General features: G+C 49.0%; 1 protein-coding gene and 1 long non-coding RNA gene across 4 annotated transcripts; one reads left to right on the forward strand and one right to left on the reverse strand.

Moving 5' to 3' along the window:
- Positions 1-105: 105 nt before the first annotated feature.
- LOC131817740 (cytochrome P450 2B11) lies at positions 106-13,894 on the reverse strand. 3 transcript variants are annotated; one of them, XM_059151283.1, is made up of 9 exons: positions 13,685-13,894; positions 10,211-10,373; positions 9,915-10,064; positions 8,557-8,717; positions 6,072-6,248; positions 5,533-5,674; positions 4,394-4,581; positions 3,879-4,020; positions 106-953 (listed from the first exon to the last, which is right to left on the reverse strand). In XM_059151283.1, exons 1-9 carry the CDS (start codon positions 13,853-13,855, stop codon positions 763-765), a joined length of 1,485 nt encoding a protein of 494 aa, XP_059007266.1. In that variant the 5' UTR covers positions 13,856-13,894; the 3' UTR covers positions 106-762. The 3 variants fall into 3 exon arrangements, with proteins under 3 accessions (XP_059007266.1, XP_059007265.1, XP_059007267.1); XM_059151282.1 differs by lacking the exon at positions 13,685-13,894 and adding an exon at positions 13,595-13,627; XM_059151284.1 differs by lacking the exon at positions 13,685-13,894 and adding an exon at positions 11,965-13,322.
- LOC131817742 (uncharacterized) lies at positions 13,357-16,393 on the forward strand. Its single transcript, XR_009348568.1, has 3 exons — positions 13,357-13,620; positions 15,312-15,498; positions 16,124-16,393. It is a non-coding gene; the product is annotated as an uncharacterized LOC131817742 (long non-coding RNA).
- The last annotated feature ends 822 nt before the right edge of the window (positions 16,394-17,215 follow it).

Here is a 17,215-nt window from a genome sequence, read left to right on the forward strand (position 1 = left end):
TGACTTCTAATGGGTACAGGGTTTTGTTCTTGGGTGCTGAGAATGTTTGGAACTAGATAGTGGTGGTGGTTGTACCACATTGGGAATGAACTCAATGCCACGAAATTATACACTTTAAAACACTTTATTTTATGTTATGTTAATTTTACCGTAATTTAAAAATATATTGGGGGTTAGTTGGGCAGGACCGGCTGAAGAATTTGAGTTTGAGAGCCAGGGAGATGGAGTGTGAATCTTGCTCTTCCACTCCTAGCCATACAACCTGGGACAACGGATGCTAGTGCCTGGCCTTTGTTTACTCATCTGTAAGATGGACGCGATCATCACATCCACCCCCATGGAAATACTGGAAGGAAGATTCAAGTGAGATCATGTACGCACAGATCATGGAGCACAAACAGTTGCTAGGAGCGGGTGGTAGTTCTGAGGAAGGAAGTAGTCACTGGAGGAAGCCGGGGCTTGGGAGGTAGAAGGGAGCCATGTCTTCCCTCTAGCCCCCAGCTTTTATATACGCAGTACATCCAGAACTCTGTTAACAAAGGAGAGAAAACACTTCCAACGAGTCTTTACAAGAGCTGGAGAATGATGGGCTGAGATGAGGTGGCAGAGAGGACTTTCCCAGGGCAGTGGCACCAAGGAGGGGACGGTGCTGGCTGGCTATGGGTCTCTTCGTGACAGGAAGACCCAGAGAGAGGCAAGGAGCTGTTCTCTGCAGAGGTGGGATACTTCATGATCCTGGGATTCTTTGACTGCCCCCCTCCCTCAGCACCCTTCACGAGACAGAAAGCTGATCTGGTACACAGGGGGCACTTTGCCCACACCGATCTCCCGGGGTGTGAGGTCGATGTCTTCAGGGGCCACAGGGCTGGCCACGGAGAAGTTCTGGAGAATGGTGGTGAAAAAGAGGAATAATTCCATACGGGCAACGCCTTCACCAAGACAGATGCGCTTCCCTGTGGACACACAAGATCACCAGCTTGGGCACAGAGCCAATGCATGTTCCTTGCCCTCTCACATGGCAAACCCAGACATCTGTGGCCATTGCAACAGATGTGTATGGGATTAGCCTTTAACCTGCAATTCAGGGTGTAATTCCTGAGGGTTCCCGGGCCCTCGGAAAGTGCAAACATATAGGCCTCGCACATTTTTTTCCCCCAGGAGAGAGTTCTTTTCTTAGATTTCCAGAGGGTCTAGCAGCCCCCCAGAGAATAAAGACACATTTCTGATTGGATGTGTGTGTATGTGTATCTGTCTGTCTGTCTGCCTCCACTATGTAGGCATGTGCACATTTCTGACATTTTTAAAGTCTTTCATTTCTTTTTTTTTTAAGATTTTTATTTATTTATTTGATAGACAGAGAGAGATCACAAGTAGGCAGAGAGGCAGGCAGAGAGAGAGGGGGAAGCAGGCTCCCCGCTGAGCAGAGAGCCCGACGTGGGGCTCGATCCCAGGACCCTGAGATCATGACCGGAGCTGAAGGCAGAGGCTCAAACCACTGAGCCACCCAGGCACCCCACGTCTTTCATTTCTAATATGGGGAGAAGAGTAACCATCAAATAGGGCTATTGTGAGGTTAAAGAAATGAATATTTGTAAAAATTCCTAGACTAACACTTGGCCTCTGCTAAGGATGCAATAGGTGGCTCTTGCTTTGTGTTTCCTTCTGGGTGTGTGTGGCATGGAGTGTGAGTGTGGTGGGGAATGTGAGGCTGCTGGGGAGCGGGGTGGGGGGTGTATCTGGTACTGTGTGTTTCCCTATCTCTGGGTTGTCATCTTTTCTCAGTCTGAGAGCCACCGGCTTCAAGAGTTTAGGGCGGGCGCCTGGGTGGCTCAGTGGGTTAAGCCACTGCCTTCGGCTCAGGTCATGATCTCAGGGTCCTGGAATCGAGTCCCGCATTGGACTCTCTGCTCAGCGGGGAGCCTGCTTCCTCCTCTCTCTCTCTCTGCCTGCCTCTCTGCCTACTTGTGATCTCTCTCTGTCAAATAAATAAACAAAATCTTTAAAAAAAAAAAAAAAGAGTTTGGGGCAAAAACCAAACTGCACCTAAAACTGTGAGTGGGACTGGTGCTTGTGAGACAGGTGTCTATGGCTTCCAACAGACTCTCGGAGGCGTGAGAGCTCCCCAGTAGGTTACAGAGCATGGGCTTGATGAGAAATGAGGATACATGGAGTGGAGCCCTCAGGTAGAGACACCGAAAGCCTCGTCCTTCATGTCAGGGCCTGTTTATCTGCAAGCTGGTCACCTTGGAAAGGCCATTCCAGACGTTTCCTACACCTGGCATTGGGCCTGCATGGAGGTTTCTGGGGAATATGTCCACATCTTTTTGCACATTAGAAATTAGGAAATACGAATTTAGGAATACCGAGGGCAGAGCTAGAGGCTAGTTCTCCTACACCTGGTTCTTTGACCCAGTTCTTTCCAGAACAGCCTGGCTCTACTCTCTGCTCCCACCCTGTCTTCTTCATCCCTAGGGCTGTCTATTGGGACACCTTTGCATGCTTTTTCGCCATGGTGAAATTGCCTCAGTCTCTTGCTCTGTTTGTATCTTGTCTCCCTCCTCTTTTGCCCACTTTCTTCCATTTTAAACTCCCTGTCTCTGTCCATTTGCATTTGATTCCATCTGAAACACTGTCTCTCTCCCCTTTTCTGTCTCTCTCTCTCCTCTTCCTCGCTCTATTGTCTCATGTTCGCTCTCTCTTTCTGTCCCTACGTCCCCTGTTACTGTCTCCCTCTGTCTCTCCTTGTCCCTCTCTCTGTTTCGCACTTACTCCTTCTTTGTCTGTCTGTCTCTGTCCTTCTTGTTCTACATCTCTGTCTTGACTCTAGGGTCCTCCTTTCTCCCAAAGGATGAGGACCCTGGGCATTGGGGTTGTCTCTAGAAGGGGCCAAAAGATGGAGAATGTGGACAGAGACAATTCAGAGCATGTCAAGAGCCTCTCTGGTTCCCCAGCGCCAGCAGGATAAATCCAAACACCCCCAGCTTTCATGGCCCCTCCAGCTGAGCTCTTTATCCTTCTATAATCTTATATAATCTATAATCTATAATCTACATTCCAGCTCCCAGGGTTCATCTAGTTTCTCAAATATGCCATCATGTTTCCACCTGCAGGCTTTGACCTTGCTGTTGCCTCTGCCTCGATCACTCTTTCTAGAGGCCAACTGATATTCATCCTTGACGTCTTAGCATAGAGGCTAGGGCTTCAGGGGATGTTTTCCCCAATGTATCATCAAGAGTAGTCAGTCCTTCCTATTTTGTGTTCCCAAAGGCCCTTTTAGAGCACTTACCACAATCACGATTCATCCATTCATCCTGATAATATTGGGACGCCTGGGTGGCTCATTGGTTGGGCAGCTGCATCCTGATAATAATCACCACTTCTGTGACCGCTTGCTTTGCGGCAAGCAGCCCTAAGCACATTGCAAGCACCAACTCATTTCATTAGGGACTATTTTTGTGGCCAGATTATAAGTGCCCATCTTACAGCTGGACTGTAAATTTCCCAGGGCAGGAACTGTGTGAATTGTCTGAACGTGAATTGTCCCACGCATTATTTTCAGCCCCCAGCCGAGCACTAAGCTCAGAGCAGTGCTCGACAGATATTTTATACCAAGGTATAAAGAGGTTAAAATATTTTCCCTGGTCCAGCTCACCAAGATGTGCCTTTAGGACATGATCTTACTTCTTAAGTCCCCTCTAGGGTTGCAGTAAAGATGGAACAGATTAAAGTGGGTAAAGCAACTGGCAAATACATACACACACACACACACACACACACACACACACACTGATGCTCAGAAAGCAAAGATCTCCCCTTGATTGTCTCAGGGTGGGAGTGGCACTCTGGGGTCTGGGAAAGGGAGTGGAAGTCCAGCTCACCTATGGAGAAGGGGATAAAAGCTTCATTCTTCTTCAATACCCCCTTGGCATCCAGAAAGTGGTCAGGGTTGAAGACATCCGGTTTTTCAAAGTAACGTGGATCATTGAGAGCAGAGTGCAGGATGGGAAATACTTCAGTGCCCTGAGGGAGGGTCACAAGGTCAAAAGATACTGTCATTCCCTTCCTCAGTGCACCCCATAAAAAAATAAAATAAAATAAAAAGGGGCGCCTGGGTGGCTCAGTCATTAAGCATCTGCCTTTGGCTCAGGTCATGAACACAGTGTCCTGGGATTGAGCCCCACATTGGGCTCCCTGCTCTGTGGGAAGCCTCCCTTCTCCCTTTCCTACTCCCTCTGCTGTGTTCCCTCTCTTGCTGTGTATCTCTCTGTCAAATAAATAAATAAAATCTTTAAAATAAAATAAATAAAAATGAGGGTCCTAGTGATAAAACCAAAGCAAACCAAAGCAAAAACAGGTCAAGGGCAGAGATGAGCCACACCGGAGATGACCTCACCTTGGGAATGATGTACCCTCTGAAGCAAGTGTCTTTGGTGACCATATGGGGCACGCCAATTGGGAGGAGATCCCCAAATCTTTGAATCTCGTGGATGACGGCATCCGTGTATGGCATTTTGGCTCGGTCATCAAGGGATGGAAGGCGGTGTGGGCCAATCACCTGGTCAATCTCCTTGTGGATTCTCTCTGCACAGATGAGTGGGATCGGGGAACCTCATTTTAAAAAGACCTTCCAGCAGGCACATTGCTTTCTATGGCCCAGCAAGCCAGAGAAAAGGCATAATAAATGGTTAGGTCATTGATACCCCTCAGAGCAAGGAGCCTGGGGAAGAAGGGGAGGGGGAAGCAAGAATTCTCCCCTTTTGAAATCTAATGAATGTTATGAATTCTCCCCACGGGGCACAGATACACACACACACACACACACACACACCACAATTTTGCATAGAATTTCAGATTAAGAACTCAAGACTATAAGCCTGCCAAAATTCTCCCTCTAAAAGGAGTTGAAAATGAGCTAATAATTACTGTGTGTGTATTAGAGATGACACACAGAGCTAGGTCCTCAGGAATGAAACAGTGGAATAGATCAGCAGACTAACCCATGAAAAGCTGTATAAATAAATGAATACAGAAATCAATCAGCTTATGAGTGGAAAGATCAATGAATGGAAGAACATTAATGAATGTGTATATGTATGTGTTTATCACTCAATATGTGAATTAATGAATCATTCATCGTTGATTAATAAATGGCCCATAGACAAACCTGATTAACCAGTAAATCACATAAATGGATGGCGGGCTAGATCTATAGAGGAGTAAGTAAATAAATTAATTAACGAAGAAATAGGTAAGTAAAGGAATGGATGGGGGGCGGATAGATGAGTCTGCACTTAAGCGACGGGAGGAAACAGTGGGGGAACACGCTGACCCTCCATCATCCTGTGTTCATTGACAGGACTGGCTTCGTTAGGGGCTCATTCAATACGGGCAGTGCCCCTGGTATAAGAAACGAACACCGGACACAGCCTGCCTCATTCAGGAAGGACGCCAGCCCCAACTCCTGAGGCCCCAAAAGGGGTAAAAAAAAAAAAAAAAAAAAAAACCCTCCACGGGCTGTCCGGCCCCGCCCACCTGTGATGTGGGGGTATTTGAGCATGAGCAGGAATCCATAGCGGAGCGTGGTGCTGGTGGTCTCCGTGCCCGCGAAGAAGAGGGAGAGTGTCGTGAGGATGAGGTTCTGCTGGTGGAACTCGCTGCTGGGGTCAGCCTTCTCCTGAATCCAAGGGGAAGCACAGGGGGTGAGGGGGGGCTTTGCTGCACGCTTGTCCCTGGGGCGCCTTCTCCCCGCTTCTGGGGCTCTCACACGTCTGGTCCAGTTTACTTTTCTGTGCCCTCTGTGCATCCAGTCGGGAATCCCTCCCCGTCTCTCTGCGCTCTGTCCCGGCTCCAGTGCATTTCCCAACTCTCTGCTGTGTTTGTCTCCCCCTAGCTCCCAGACTTCAGGCCTCTGTAAGTCTTGTTATCTGTTGCGGTCCCTGGGTCAGGCGTCCTGCCTTTCCCCTTTCTCTCTCTCTCCCTCTCTGCTCCCGACTTTCTCCTGTTTCCTCTTCCTGTCATTTCCCTCCTGCATCTCCCCTCCCTTTTCCCAATCTCCATCCCCCAAACCCCACTTTGTCCATGCGAATCAGGTAGGCATCGATGAAGTCCTGGGGGGAGCTGGGGTCCAGGGTTTCACGGTGCTTCTCCACGACGCGGCCAATAAAGGCGTTGATTTCCTGCAGGTTGTCGTAGACTTGCCTGTGGGCACCAGGAAAGTACTTCAAGACGTTGTGGAAAAGCTCGAACACCTGTGGGAGAGAAGGGGCTGTGAGTTCGTTCTGGAGCTGAGCTGTGGGTCCCAGGGAGGGGAGCTTTCCGGGGCCCTAACACCTGGGGTGGAGGAGGGGATGTCCTCTCCCTGTGTCTCTGTCGCCCTCTGTCATCATCTCTCACTCACTGATTCTAAGTTTCCTTTGATTGTCTGTCTCCCATTTTTCTCCTTCTGCATCTTCCTCATCATCCTCACATCTTATGAGGTCCCTGCCTCACCTCTCCAATTCTCTCCTTTGTGCCTCGCCTTACTATGTCTTTAATCACCCTGACCTCTTTCTTTCTTTCTTTCTTTCTTTCTTTCTTTCTTTCTTTCTTTCTTTCTTTCTTTCTTTCTTTCTTTCTTTTTTTCAAGTAACCCCTTCACCCAAGGTGAGTCTCTGAACTCACGACCCTGAGATCAAAAGTCCCAGCCTCTACCGATCAACTGAGCCAGCCAGGTGCCCTCTCTGCACCTGTCTTGTCTACTTCAGCCAGCTGATCTCTTTAGCTCAGACATCTCTGACTCTGTGCACTTGCCTCACCTCCCTTGCTGTGCCCAACGTTGAAAACCTGTTGCTTCTGCAAGATGAGCCTACTGACTCCTTAGGACGGACGATATTTATTTTGAAACATATTTCTAGTATCATCTGAGGATTAATGTAACACCTAACTTGTTGCAAATAGTTGCCAAAGAATGTGTGAAAGGAGAGAGTACAACGTAAAATTCTTAATCCTTCCTTCTAGGGATAACAGTAACGCTGGTGAATCTCCTTCCAGAGTTTTCTCTCTCTGTGATTTTCTGTGGGAGGAGAAAAGTGAAATCACCTGCTGGGCTTCTGGGGGTGGGGGGGATACTCATCCCCGGCCCCATTCCAGATTTGTGGAGCAGATTCTCTGGTAGGAAAGTCACACGAATTTGTGTTTGTGTCCTACGCACATATCCAACATATATTCCTTGTTAAGAACCATAGGCAGGGGGCGCCTGGGTGGCTCAGTGGGTTAAGCCGCTGCCTTCGGCTCAGGTCATGATCTCAGGGTCCTGGGATCGAGTCCCGCATCGGGCTCTCTGCTCGGCAGGGAGCCTGTTTCCTCCTCCTCTCTCTCTCTGCCTGCCTCTCTACCTACTTGTGATCTCTCTCTGTCAAATAAATAAATAAAATCTTAAAACAAAAAAAAAAAAAAAAAAAAAAACCATAGGCAGGCAGAGTGCTCTGAGGTTTAATTTTCTTTTTTTCTTTCTTTTTTTTTTTTTTTAGAGAGGGAGAGAGAAGTGGAGGTGGGGCGGAAGAAGAAGGAGAAAGAGAATCTTAAACAAGCTCCATGCTCTGAGCCAAGCCTGAGCTCCATCTCACAACCCTGAGATTGGGATCTGAGCCGAAATCAAGAGTTGGAAACTTTACCAACTGAGCCACCCAGGTACGCTTTCAGTTTGATTTTTTAAACTTAATATACAATTGGGGTATTTCCAGGTTCGTTGAGAAAGAGAAACAATACTATTTTGTTTTAAAAGTGGAGCATGGTGGGGGCACCTGGGTGGCTCAGGTCATAATCCTAGGGTCCTGGGATTGAGCCCCACATTGGGCTCTCTGCTCAGCGGGGAATCTGCTTCCCCCTCTCTCTCTCTGCCTGACTCTCTGCCTACCTGTGATCTCTGTCAAATAAATAAAATCTTAAAAAAAAAAAAGTGGAGCATGGGGGTCCCTGGGTGGCTCAGTGGGTTAAGCCTCTGCCTTTGGCTCTGGTCATGATCCTGGGGTCCTGGAATGGAGCCCCACGTCGGTCTCTCTGCTTGATGGGGAGTCTGTTTCCCCTTCTCTCTCTCTGCCTGCCTCTCTGCCTACTTGTGATCTCTGTCAAATAAATGAATAAAATATTTTTTTTAAATAAAAAATTTAAAAAAATTAAAGCGGAGCATGTTACTTTATAATCCAGGAGACATTTAAAAAAAAAAAAAAGGAAGGAGAAGTGGCAAACAAATATCGTTCCTTATTTTCATGTGTCCTTTGAATTGCTTCAAGCAAGGAGTTTGCCCAAGACAGAGGTGAAGGTTTGGAAAAATCAGGGACAGAAGAGGAGAGAGCCTGACAGCCTGACTCATAGTCTGTCCCCCTGTTTCATCATACTCAGTTTTCCAGTCCCCATCTCCCGTCCCGCCCTCCAGCTCACAGTGTCCCTGTCCCTTCCGGTTGTCTCTGCCCCCTCTTCCATCTCGAAGCTGCATTGCTGGGCCCCCAAAGCAGATTGCCCCTCTCCCTTGCCCTGGATGCCCACTTCATGCCCACCCTCCCACACCCTCTCCCTGACCTGGCTGGAGAAGGAGCTGATGAGGGAGAAGGACTGGTAGAACAGGTCCAGCAGCCGCAGGAATTCAGGGTCTTTGTAGCCAAAGCGTTTTCCAAAGACAATGGAACAGATGATGTTGGCGGTCATGGAGTGGAAGAACAAGGTGGGGTCCTGGAGGGCTCCTAGGAGGAGGAGGAGGCACGGATCACGGGACACAGATTCAAACAGAGGCCTTGGGATCATTTGGCAACTGCCCCATCTCTGTGTGTCTGCCCTCCCTTGCCCAGTGACGGTAAAGAAAGGGGGACAGAACAGCTAACATACACCAGCACTGATGATGTGCCAGGCCCTATTCCAAGCACATCATGTATTATTTTATTAAATTCCCACCACAACCCTGGGAGGAAAGTACTGTTCTGTTATTATTTCTATCTCACAGACGGACAGAGAGATTGTGTGACTTGATCAGTGTTAACCCAGCTTCTCTTCCCTAGGGTCGGGTTTCAGACCTGGGAAGCCCAGTTCCAGAGGCTTGCTGTTAGTCCCTCTCTGGTCTTGGCTCCGACCCTGCGAGCAGGGAATTAAGTCCCAGGGGCAGATTAGAAAGCTTTGCTCTCCCTATCTCTTGTCTGCCACTCCCCCTTCATCTCTTCTCTCTGCCTCCAGGGCTCCTGGTGGGTATCCTGGGGAATTATTCTGTATTTGCTAGTTGAGGTCTGTCTATATCCTGGTCTCCCTGACCGAGTGTCCAGGAGCGACATGGCATCAGCCTCTCTCTGCAGATCTCACCTGTCCATCTCCTCTTGTCCCCAGCAGATCCTTCCCTGAGCCTGTCTTTCTGTCTAATTTTCTCTGCCTTGGTTTCTTTCTGCCTCTCCCAGGCTCTTCCAGTCTCTCTCCATCTTGGTCCCTCCATCTCTGCCTCTTTCTCCTTCCCTATCTCTCCATCTGAGTCACTCTGTTTCTTCCCATCTTGGTCCTCTGTCCCTATTCCTCTATTGCTTCCTATGTCTCTGCCTCTCCCTCCCAGCCTCTATTTTGACGTCTCAAAATATCTCTTGTGGAGGGACCCTGTCCTCTTTATGTCCTTGTCTCTCTTTGCCTTCTTTTGGTTAGTCCTATTTTCATCCTTGATAGAGGTAATTAATCCATGAGTTGGTTTCCCTGAATCCAAGTAAATAGCATGCTAATATCTAAGTTTATGCCTTTGAGTTATTCTCGACACTATACACCCCGCATCTCTTCTGGCTCCCTGGGGTCCTCTCCTACTCGTCCCTGTGTGTCCCTCTGTCCAATGATCTCTCAGGATCATTCTCTAGCTGTACCTCTGTTTCTCTGCCCATGGATACCCTGCGCACCGTGCCTTGCCCAGGACTCACCTTGGGTTTTCCGTAGTTCCTCCACCAGACACTGAGCCTCCTCCTGAATCCGTTCCTCCACACTCCGTTTCCCCATCCCGAAGTCCCTCATTGTGGCCAGAGAGAATCGGCGAAGGGCCTTCCAGCGTTCCCCGTTGGCAAAGACCACACCTGGGGGTGTAAGGAAGGCCTGGGCTGCCGAGGAGACTAGAAGGAGACCCTGGGTCCTTCTGTACCCCCTTATCCTCTCTTCCCGGATTCATCCTCCCCAATTCCCTTCTCCATCCTTCCCCTCCAGGTACCTTCACGGCCCTTACCATAGCCCTGGAAGACGGGCTCAACGATAGCAATTTTCCCCCGGCCGGAGAAGGCCTCAGCTTGGTCCACCAGGGCCTCCCGTATGGCTTCTATCCCACACAGCATGACCACGGGCCTTGGCCCCAGGTACACCGTGAAGACATCCCCGTATTTCTCCCGGAGCTGTGAAGCATATCCACACCCGGGGTTACTATTAGTCCATTCGCCCCGATGCAGCCCTCCTAGTTGCTAAAGCATAAAGACACATATGTATTGATTGATCCTGCTGCCCCCCAAGACCCTCTGCCCCAGGCTGCCTTTGCCCTTCCCAGAACCCACCAACTAAAGGATTAACCCATGACCCAGCCAGGCTCTGCCTGATCAGCGCCCTAAGCAGTACAGGTGGTTAAATATCCTTTCCTCCTGCCCCCACCTCTAAGTCCAGCCAGATCTCCCCAGCACTGAAACCGAAGGGTCATTCTTCTTGTGACCCGGTGACATCAACCTGCTATCTGCCTCCTGACATGACTTCCCTGCAGAGCTACCCGGAATCACCCACTGGGTAGACATGATGGGAAAACAATGGCTTTGGGATGATCATGAAATCTGAGGAGCCATAAAGTCAGTGAGCCGCTTGCCGAATTGCTAGGCGGTATTTACTGAAACCAAACACGGATCTACTCAGTGACTCAACAGCTCCACTCCCAGGCTCACACCCAACAAAAATGTGCTCACGCGTTTGCCAAAATACAAACAGGAACATTCATGGAAGCTTAGCAACTCAGCTAGAGGATAAGTGTGTAGTGATACAGTCGTGCCGTGGAATACTACGTAACAATTAAAAAGAAGGGGCTCTACAGCCAGCAGTATAAATGAAAGTCACAGGGTAGTGTTAAGTGAAAGCAACAAGACATGAAAGTGTCCATGGGTCATAATTCTATTTATATATTTATTTATGTGTTTGCTTATTTATGTTAGAGCCTGAGGGTGCAAGCAGGAGGGAGTGGAATTGAGGAGGAGGGGAAGGGGGTGTAGAGGGAGAGATGTAATCTTAATTAAACTCCACACCCGGTGTGGAACCCAATCCAGGGCTCTATCTTACAACCTGGAGATCATGACCTGAGCCAAAATCAAGAGTCCAACGCCCTAAAGACTGAACCACCCAGGCACCCTGGTCATAATTCTGCTTATATGAAGTCAGGATAGTGGGAGGGTGGTGACTGGGAGGGGACTGGAAGTGGGTTTCTGGGGACAGAATGTGTTGTTACTTATCTATAAGTCAATTATATGAGTATGTTCCTTTGAAAGAATGCACTGAGCTGAGCACAGGGTTTGTGCCCTTTTGGGGTGATGTTAAACCTCAATAAAAACTGACTTAAAATCATAAAACAGGTTAGGGGTGCCCTGGGTGGCTCAGTCAGTTAAGGGTCCCACTCTTGATTTCAGATCGGGTCATGATATGACATCATTGTGAGATCAAGCCCCAAATCAGCTCCGGGCTGAGCATGATACCCTTTTAAGATTCTTTCTCTCCCTCTCCCTCTGCCCCTCGCCCTGTTAGCTCTCTCTCTCTCTCTCTCTCAAACAAATAAATAAAAGCTTTTAAGAAATCACAAAAAGATTAAGTTTACTGCAAAATCTCTCACACTGCTCTGCAAAGCCTCCTTACTGGTATCCCTATTCTCATTCCCATTTTGCTACAATCGGGATCACCACCCACCCCACCCTACCCTGAAGCCAGAATAATCCCATGAAAATGTAAATTAGTTAATACCCCTAACTGCTCCAAATCCTCCAAGTGTTCCCACTGTGCTGAGACTAAGATCTGAATTCTCCACCATGGCCCCAGGACCCCTCCGCTTGTCCTCCCCGGATCCTCTCAGATCCAGTCTCCATGTGGTCCTGCAGACATGCTGGGCTTGCTCCTGCCTCTTGCTGGTGCCTTCCTCCTGCATCTTTCAGGGTCCCTGCTCACAAAACGAGACGGACTGAGCCTCTACTTCATCGTTCAATCGAAAGTAGCTCCATCGCTCTCTAAAATAGCACCCCGCTTTCTTTTACTCATAGCTTGTCTACCTCACATCTCCTTATTTGTTGGTCTCGTATGCCCTGTCCAAAGTCACATCATCAATGCCTAGAATATTCCCAGCCACCCAGTTCTCAACAATGTTATGAAACACACGCTCTTATCACCATCTCACTTTCAGAGGAAAGAACTTAGACCCAATGAGTCAGAGGTAAATCTAGAACACAAAATCCACCTCTCTCTGACTCCAGAAAGATCTGGGAGCCGGGCCACCCTTGGCAAGCTGTACCATCATGACTCCCCACTAGCCCGTTCTCTCCCTTCCTACCTCCAAAGATGATACAAGAAGGGAGGACCATGGAAGAACTGTAGGGGGTTCAGAACACTGAAAATCATATGCAAAAATATTTGTGAACTTTTGAAGGAGATAGAGCCTACAGCTTAACTAAATTGTCAAAGGATTTTGTCATCCCCACACTGCTGGCCATTCAGCCCAAGAGGCCGTTGGAGATGAAGGCATTCCATGCTGGAGCTCAGTGTTCCCTCTGTGCCATCTCAGCTGTGTGACTGCAGACAAGTGTCCTCACAGTCCATACCTCGAGGATGGGAGAGCCCACAGCAATGCCAATAAATTCTAGCCTCACAATTCTAAGCGAGACATCAAGTCTGGGAGTTTACAGGAAAGCACGGTGCCCTTGTGATGCAAGAAACTACATAATACGTAGAAAACAATGAGAACTATATAATACGTAAAGGTGGGAAAACCCTCTTTAGTAAAAGCAAAGGGATGGCAGGCCAAGATTCAGGAGTGTGGTCGCCATGGTGTGAGGAGCAGACAGAGGAGCACGGGGCAGCTGGAAGTTACTGTTGGTCATTCAGTTCCTCTGTTGGGAAGTGGGTTCATGGGTGTGAACAACATTATTAATAAATGAATGGATTATCAGACTAGAAACCATGCCTGGAAAGCAGTGATCCAGAGCCTGGTAAATACTCCCACATTAGCTATTACGGCTCATTCAAGGTCATTATTGCTGCACTCCGTGCCTGACCTCCTGGACTCTTTGCCCCTCCTCCTCCAGACACTGACCCCAACCTGGACCAGACTTTGACCTCTTCTGTTGGCAGAGGAGATATCTATTTGATGGGTGACACCACCCCCTTCTCTCTTCCAGGGCCTGGCAGGCACCCAGAGACTCCACCGAGGGGTGGCAGAAGCATGAAATTCTACACCATGGCTCGCACCCAGACACTGCTTCAAACCCCCTTGCCCGCTCCAGGGGCCGTACCCACACACTTCAACTGAGCAGGGACGTCCGACTCTCTGACCACCGCCCAGCATGCTGCACCCCCATGCCCTTTCCTCCCTCCACCCCCAAACCTGAAAGGATGCCTTCATGCCTTCAGGTGAGTGATCCCCCAGCACAGAGACAGGAACCGGCCCTTGGACCCCATCCAATCTCCATCTCACCCTGAGGAAGGATTTGAGTAAGCCATTCCTGTCCATCTGAAGAACATTCCCCAAGAAGGGCAGAGGACTGGGACCCGGCGGGAGGCGGCCATAGGCCTTCGGGTGGCCCCTGGTCAGCAGAACCAAGAGTCCAGTGAGGAGAGCAAGGAGGAGAAGGACGCTGAGCTCCATGACTGGGTCCAGCTGCCTTCCTCCCGACTGCCGCCCAGAGCGCAGCCTTTTATCTCGAGCCTGCCTCCCCACCACGTTATGTAACTTCATCCCCTCCCCGCCTCTCCTCTCATCACGGCCAAGAACTTGAAAGAAAGAGCGGTACTAACAGACCCATATTTCCTGCTTGGGCAACCCCATGGGTCTGCGGAGATGATGTGGTTGCGATTCCAAAGTTCTCAAGAGTGTGTGTGTGGCCGGCATGTTGTATTTGTCTCACAGGCACGGTGGGCGTGCCCTGTCCCCCTGTGTGCATGCGCCAGCATCACTCCCCCATGCCTCCTTGCACCTGTGGGCATGTGTGATTTTGTATGTGAAGCGCTGTTTGCATTGAGGGGAACGTGCTGATGTGTTTCCATGTATGAATCTGCCTGGGGTCGTGGTCATATCTCTGTGTGTGAGTGGGCTTATGTGTATTTATGTGGCTTCATACGTGAGCATGTGTTTACCTTTGGGTGGCGATGGCAGTGTGTGTCCCTGTGTGTGAGTCCGTGTGTACCCACGTGTTTGTGCGTCCCCCCCGTCCCTGTCTCTGGGGGCCTTCCAGGGTTCCGTGTTCACCTGCCACCCTCCATCCTTCACCTTCCCTCGGTGACTGTCACAGATGGGAGCAATGGGGCAACAGGATGGGGGGGGGCATAGAACTGGGGAGACTCAGAGGTACAGAGAGACAGAGACTGAGGCCCTACAGGTGCAAGGTTCAGAGTCCCCTGCCATTCACCGGCTCTCTAATGGCTCTGAGCAGAGCCAGGCTCTTCTCTTTGGAACCCCGGCTCTGCCTTCACATGGCAGGATGTTTCTCTGACCCTCTCTTTGTGACTGTCTCTCTCTTGCTCTCTCTCTCTCTCTCTGTCTTGGTGTCTCTGTTTCTACCTTTAGACCCTGAGCTCCAGGAGCACAGAGACTGGTCCATTTTGGTTGACGTTCCCTGAGCTCCTGTCAGTCTCCATCATCATTTTGGATGTCTGGCAGGCTTGGTCCCATATTTGCTCAGTGTGTGAATGAACGTAACCACATCCACTGGTTGTGCCCTAGGCCTGGCTTTCCACTTGTCTCTGTCTCTCTTTTTCAAGAGGAAATGGGGCCGGGGGGACACCTGGGTGGCTCAGTCGGTTAAGCGTCTGACTCTTGATTTCACCTCGGGTCATAATCTCAGGATCTGAGATAGTGCTGTGCTAAGCAGGGGATCTGCATGAGATCTTTCTTTCCCTCTGCCCCTCCCCACTGTGCATGTGCTCTCTCTCAACCTAAAATAAATGAGTAAATCTTCAAAAGGGAATGGGGGGAGATGAGGCAGCAACTGTCTTGCGATGTTGGGTAAACCCTTTGCAGGACCCAGGACCCTGACCCTAGCAGTTGACTCATACCCCTCTGACCTAGGAGAAAAGGACTGATAGTCCTGATATCTTGAATTCAGGGGTGGAACCTGAACTTTTCTGACCTGGGAGAGGTGCCACCATGGACTTTCCTGACCCAAGTCCTGCCTCCTGCTGTACCCTGTGGCCTGGTCCTGAGCCTGGGCCTCATTCCAGCTCCAGAGAATACAGACAGGGACCCATGAAGTGCTTTACACCGAGTAACTCACTCACTCCTCACCCTTTGAGGTAAGTACGGCTGTCATCCTTACTTTATAGATGGAGAGAGCAAGGCACAGAGAGGTTTAGAGTGTTACCCAAAGTCACACAGCAGGTTGGAGCTGCATTGCTCAGTATGGTACCCATTTGCCATAGGCAACTATAAAGCACTCAAAATATGCCCGGGAGAAAATGTGAAAAATAATTTTAAGTAGAAACTGGTAGTTCAGTTCTTGGAGAACTTCTAAGTAATTTGGAACAACTTGGGTACGTGAATCCACTTTTTCAGTTACAAATCTCATGAAATCTAAACGCAGATCAAGTATTTCCAAAGAGAAGTCAGAGTCTCAACAAAGACGTCCATAAATGGAAAGTATACATCAGATTACAAAGACTTATAAGGAGAAGAAGGTATGCCAAGAGGCAGAGGCAAGACAGGGAGAAACCAAGAAATAGAGGAGGACGATAACATGGGGTTAGAGGCAGAGAAAGGGAGGGGACAAAAGAGACAGCGAGAGAGCAGAAGAGCGGGAGAGAGGCAGAGATGCAAAGACACAAGGAGAGGGTCTGCAGGGGACGCAAGCAGACCTGGGTAGGTGAAAAGAGCTGGTTTTCATATGTGAAAGTATGCTTACTTTTTTTTCATTTTTAATAGTTTTCCCCAGGTATAATTGACATCCAGTAAGCTACATGTAAAGTACAATTTGGTCTTGAAACATGGCGCACCTGTGAAACCATCATCACAAACGAGATGATGAACTAACAATCACCTGAAAGTTTTCTCACGATCTTTTGTAACGCCTCCCTTCCCATTTTTAATCCCTTCCCCTAGCAACCACTGGTTTGTTGTCACTAGAGATTAGCTTGCACTTCCTCAATTTTATGTGAAGTCATGGGGTATGCACTATTTTTTTTTTTTTTTTTTTTTTTTGCCTGTCTTCTTTCTTTTTTTTTTTTTTTTTTTTAAGATTTATTTATTTATTTATTTGACAGAGAGAAATCACAAGTAGGCAGAGAGGCAGGCAGAGAGAGAGAGAGGAGGAAGCAGGCTCCCTGCCGAGCAGAGAGCCCGATGCGGGACTCGATCCCAGGACCCTGAGATCATGACCCGAGCCGAAGGCAGCGGCTTAACCACTGAGCCACCCAGGCGCCCGCCTGTCTTCTTTCTACTCTGTATCATTATTTTGAAGTTTGGGGTTAGCTGAATAGTGGCCTCCCAAATATGTCCTTGTCCTAATCCCCCTAACCTGTGAATGCTACCTGAATGGTAGAAGGCATTTTGGAGATGGGATTAAAATAAGGACCGGGTTGGGATGCCTGGGTGGCTCAGTTGGTTAAGCAACTGCCTTCAGCTCAGGTCATGATCCCAGCGTCCTGGGATCCAGTCCCACATTGAGCTCCTTGCTCTGCAGGGAGCCTGCTTCTCCCTCTGACTCTGCCTGCCACTCTATCTGCTTCTGCTCACGCTCGCTCTACCTCTCTCTCTGACAAATAAATAAATAAAAATAAAATCTTTAAAAAAAAAAAATAAGGACCGGGTCATATGGGGAGTAGGCCCATGACATCATCCCTTAGCCAGTTACACGGAGGACAAGTACATGAGCTCCCTAGTCATCATCACTCATCATTCACCATCAGGGAAATGCCAGTCAAAACCACAATGACATTATCACCTCACACCTGTTAGGATGGGTGTTATGACAAAGACAAGAAACCGGGGCTCCTGCCCATCTCAGTCGGTGGAGCA

Source organism: Mustela lutreola, chromosome 16 (assembly GCF_030435805.1).
Source record: "Mustela lutreola isolate mMusLut2 chromosome 16, mMusLut2.pri, whole genome shotgun sequence".
Classification (NCBI taxonomy): domain Eukaryota; kingdom Metazoa; phylum Chordata; class Mammalia; order Carnivora; family Mustelidae; genus Mustela; species Mustela lutreola.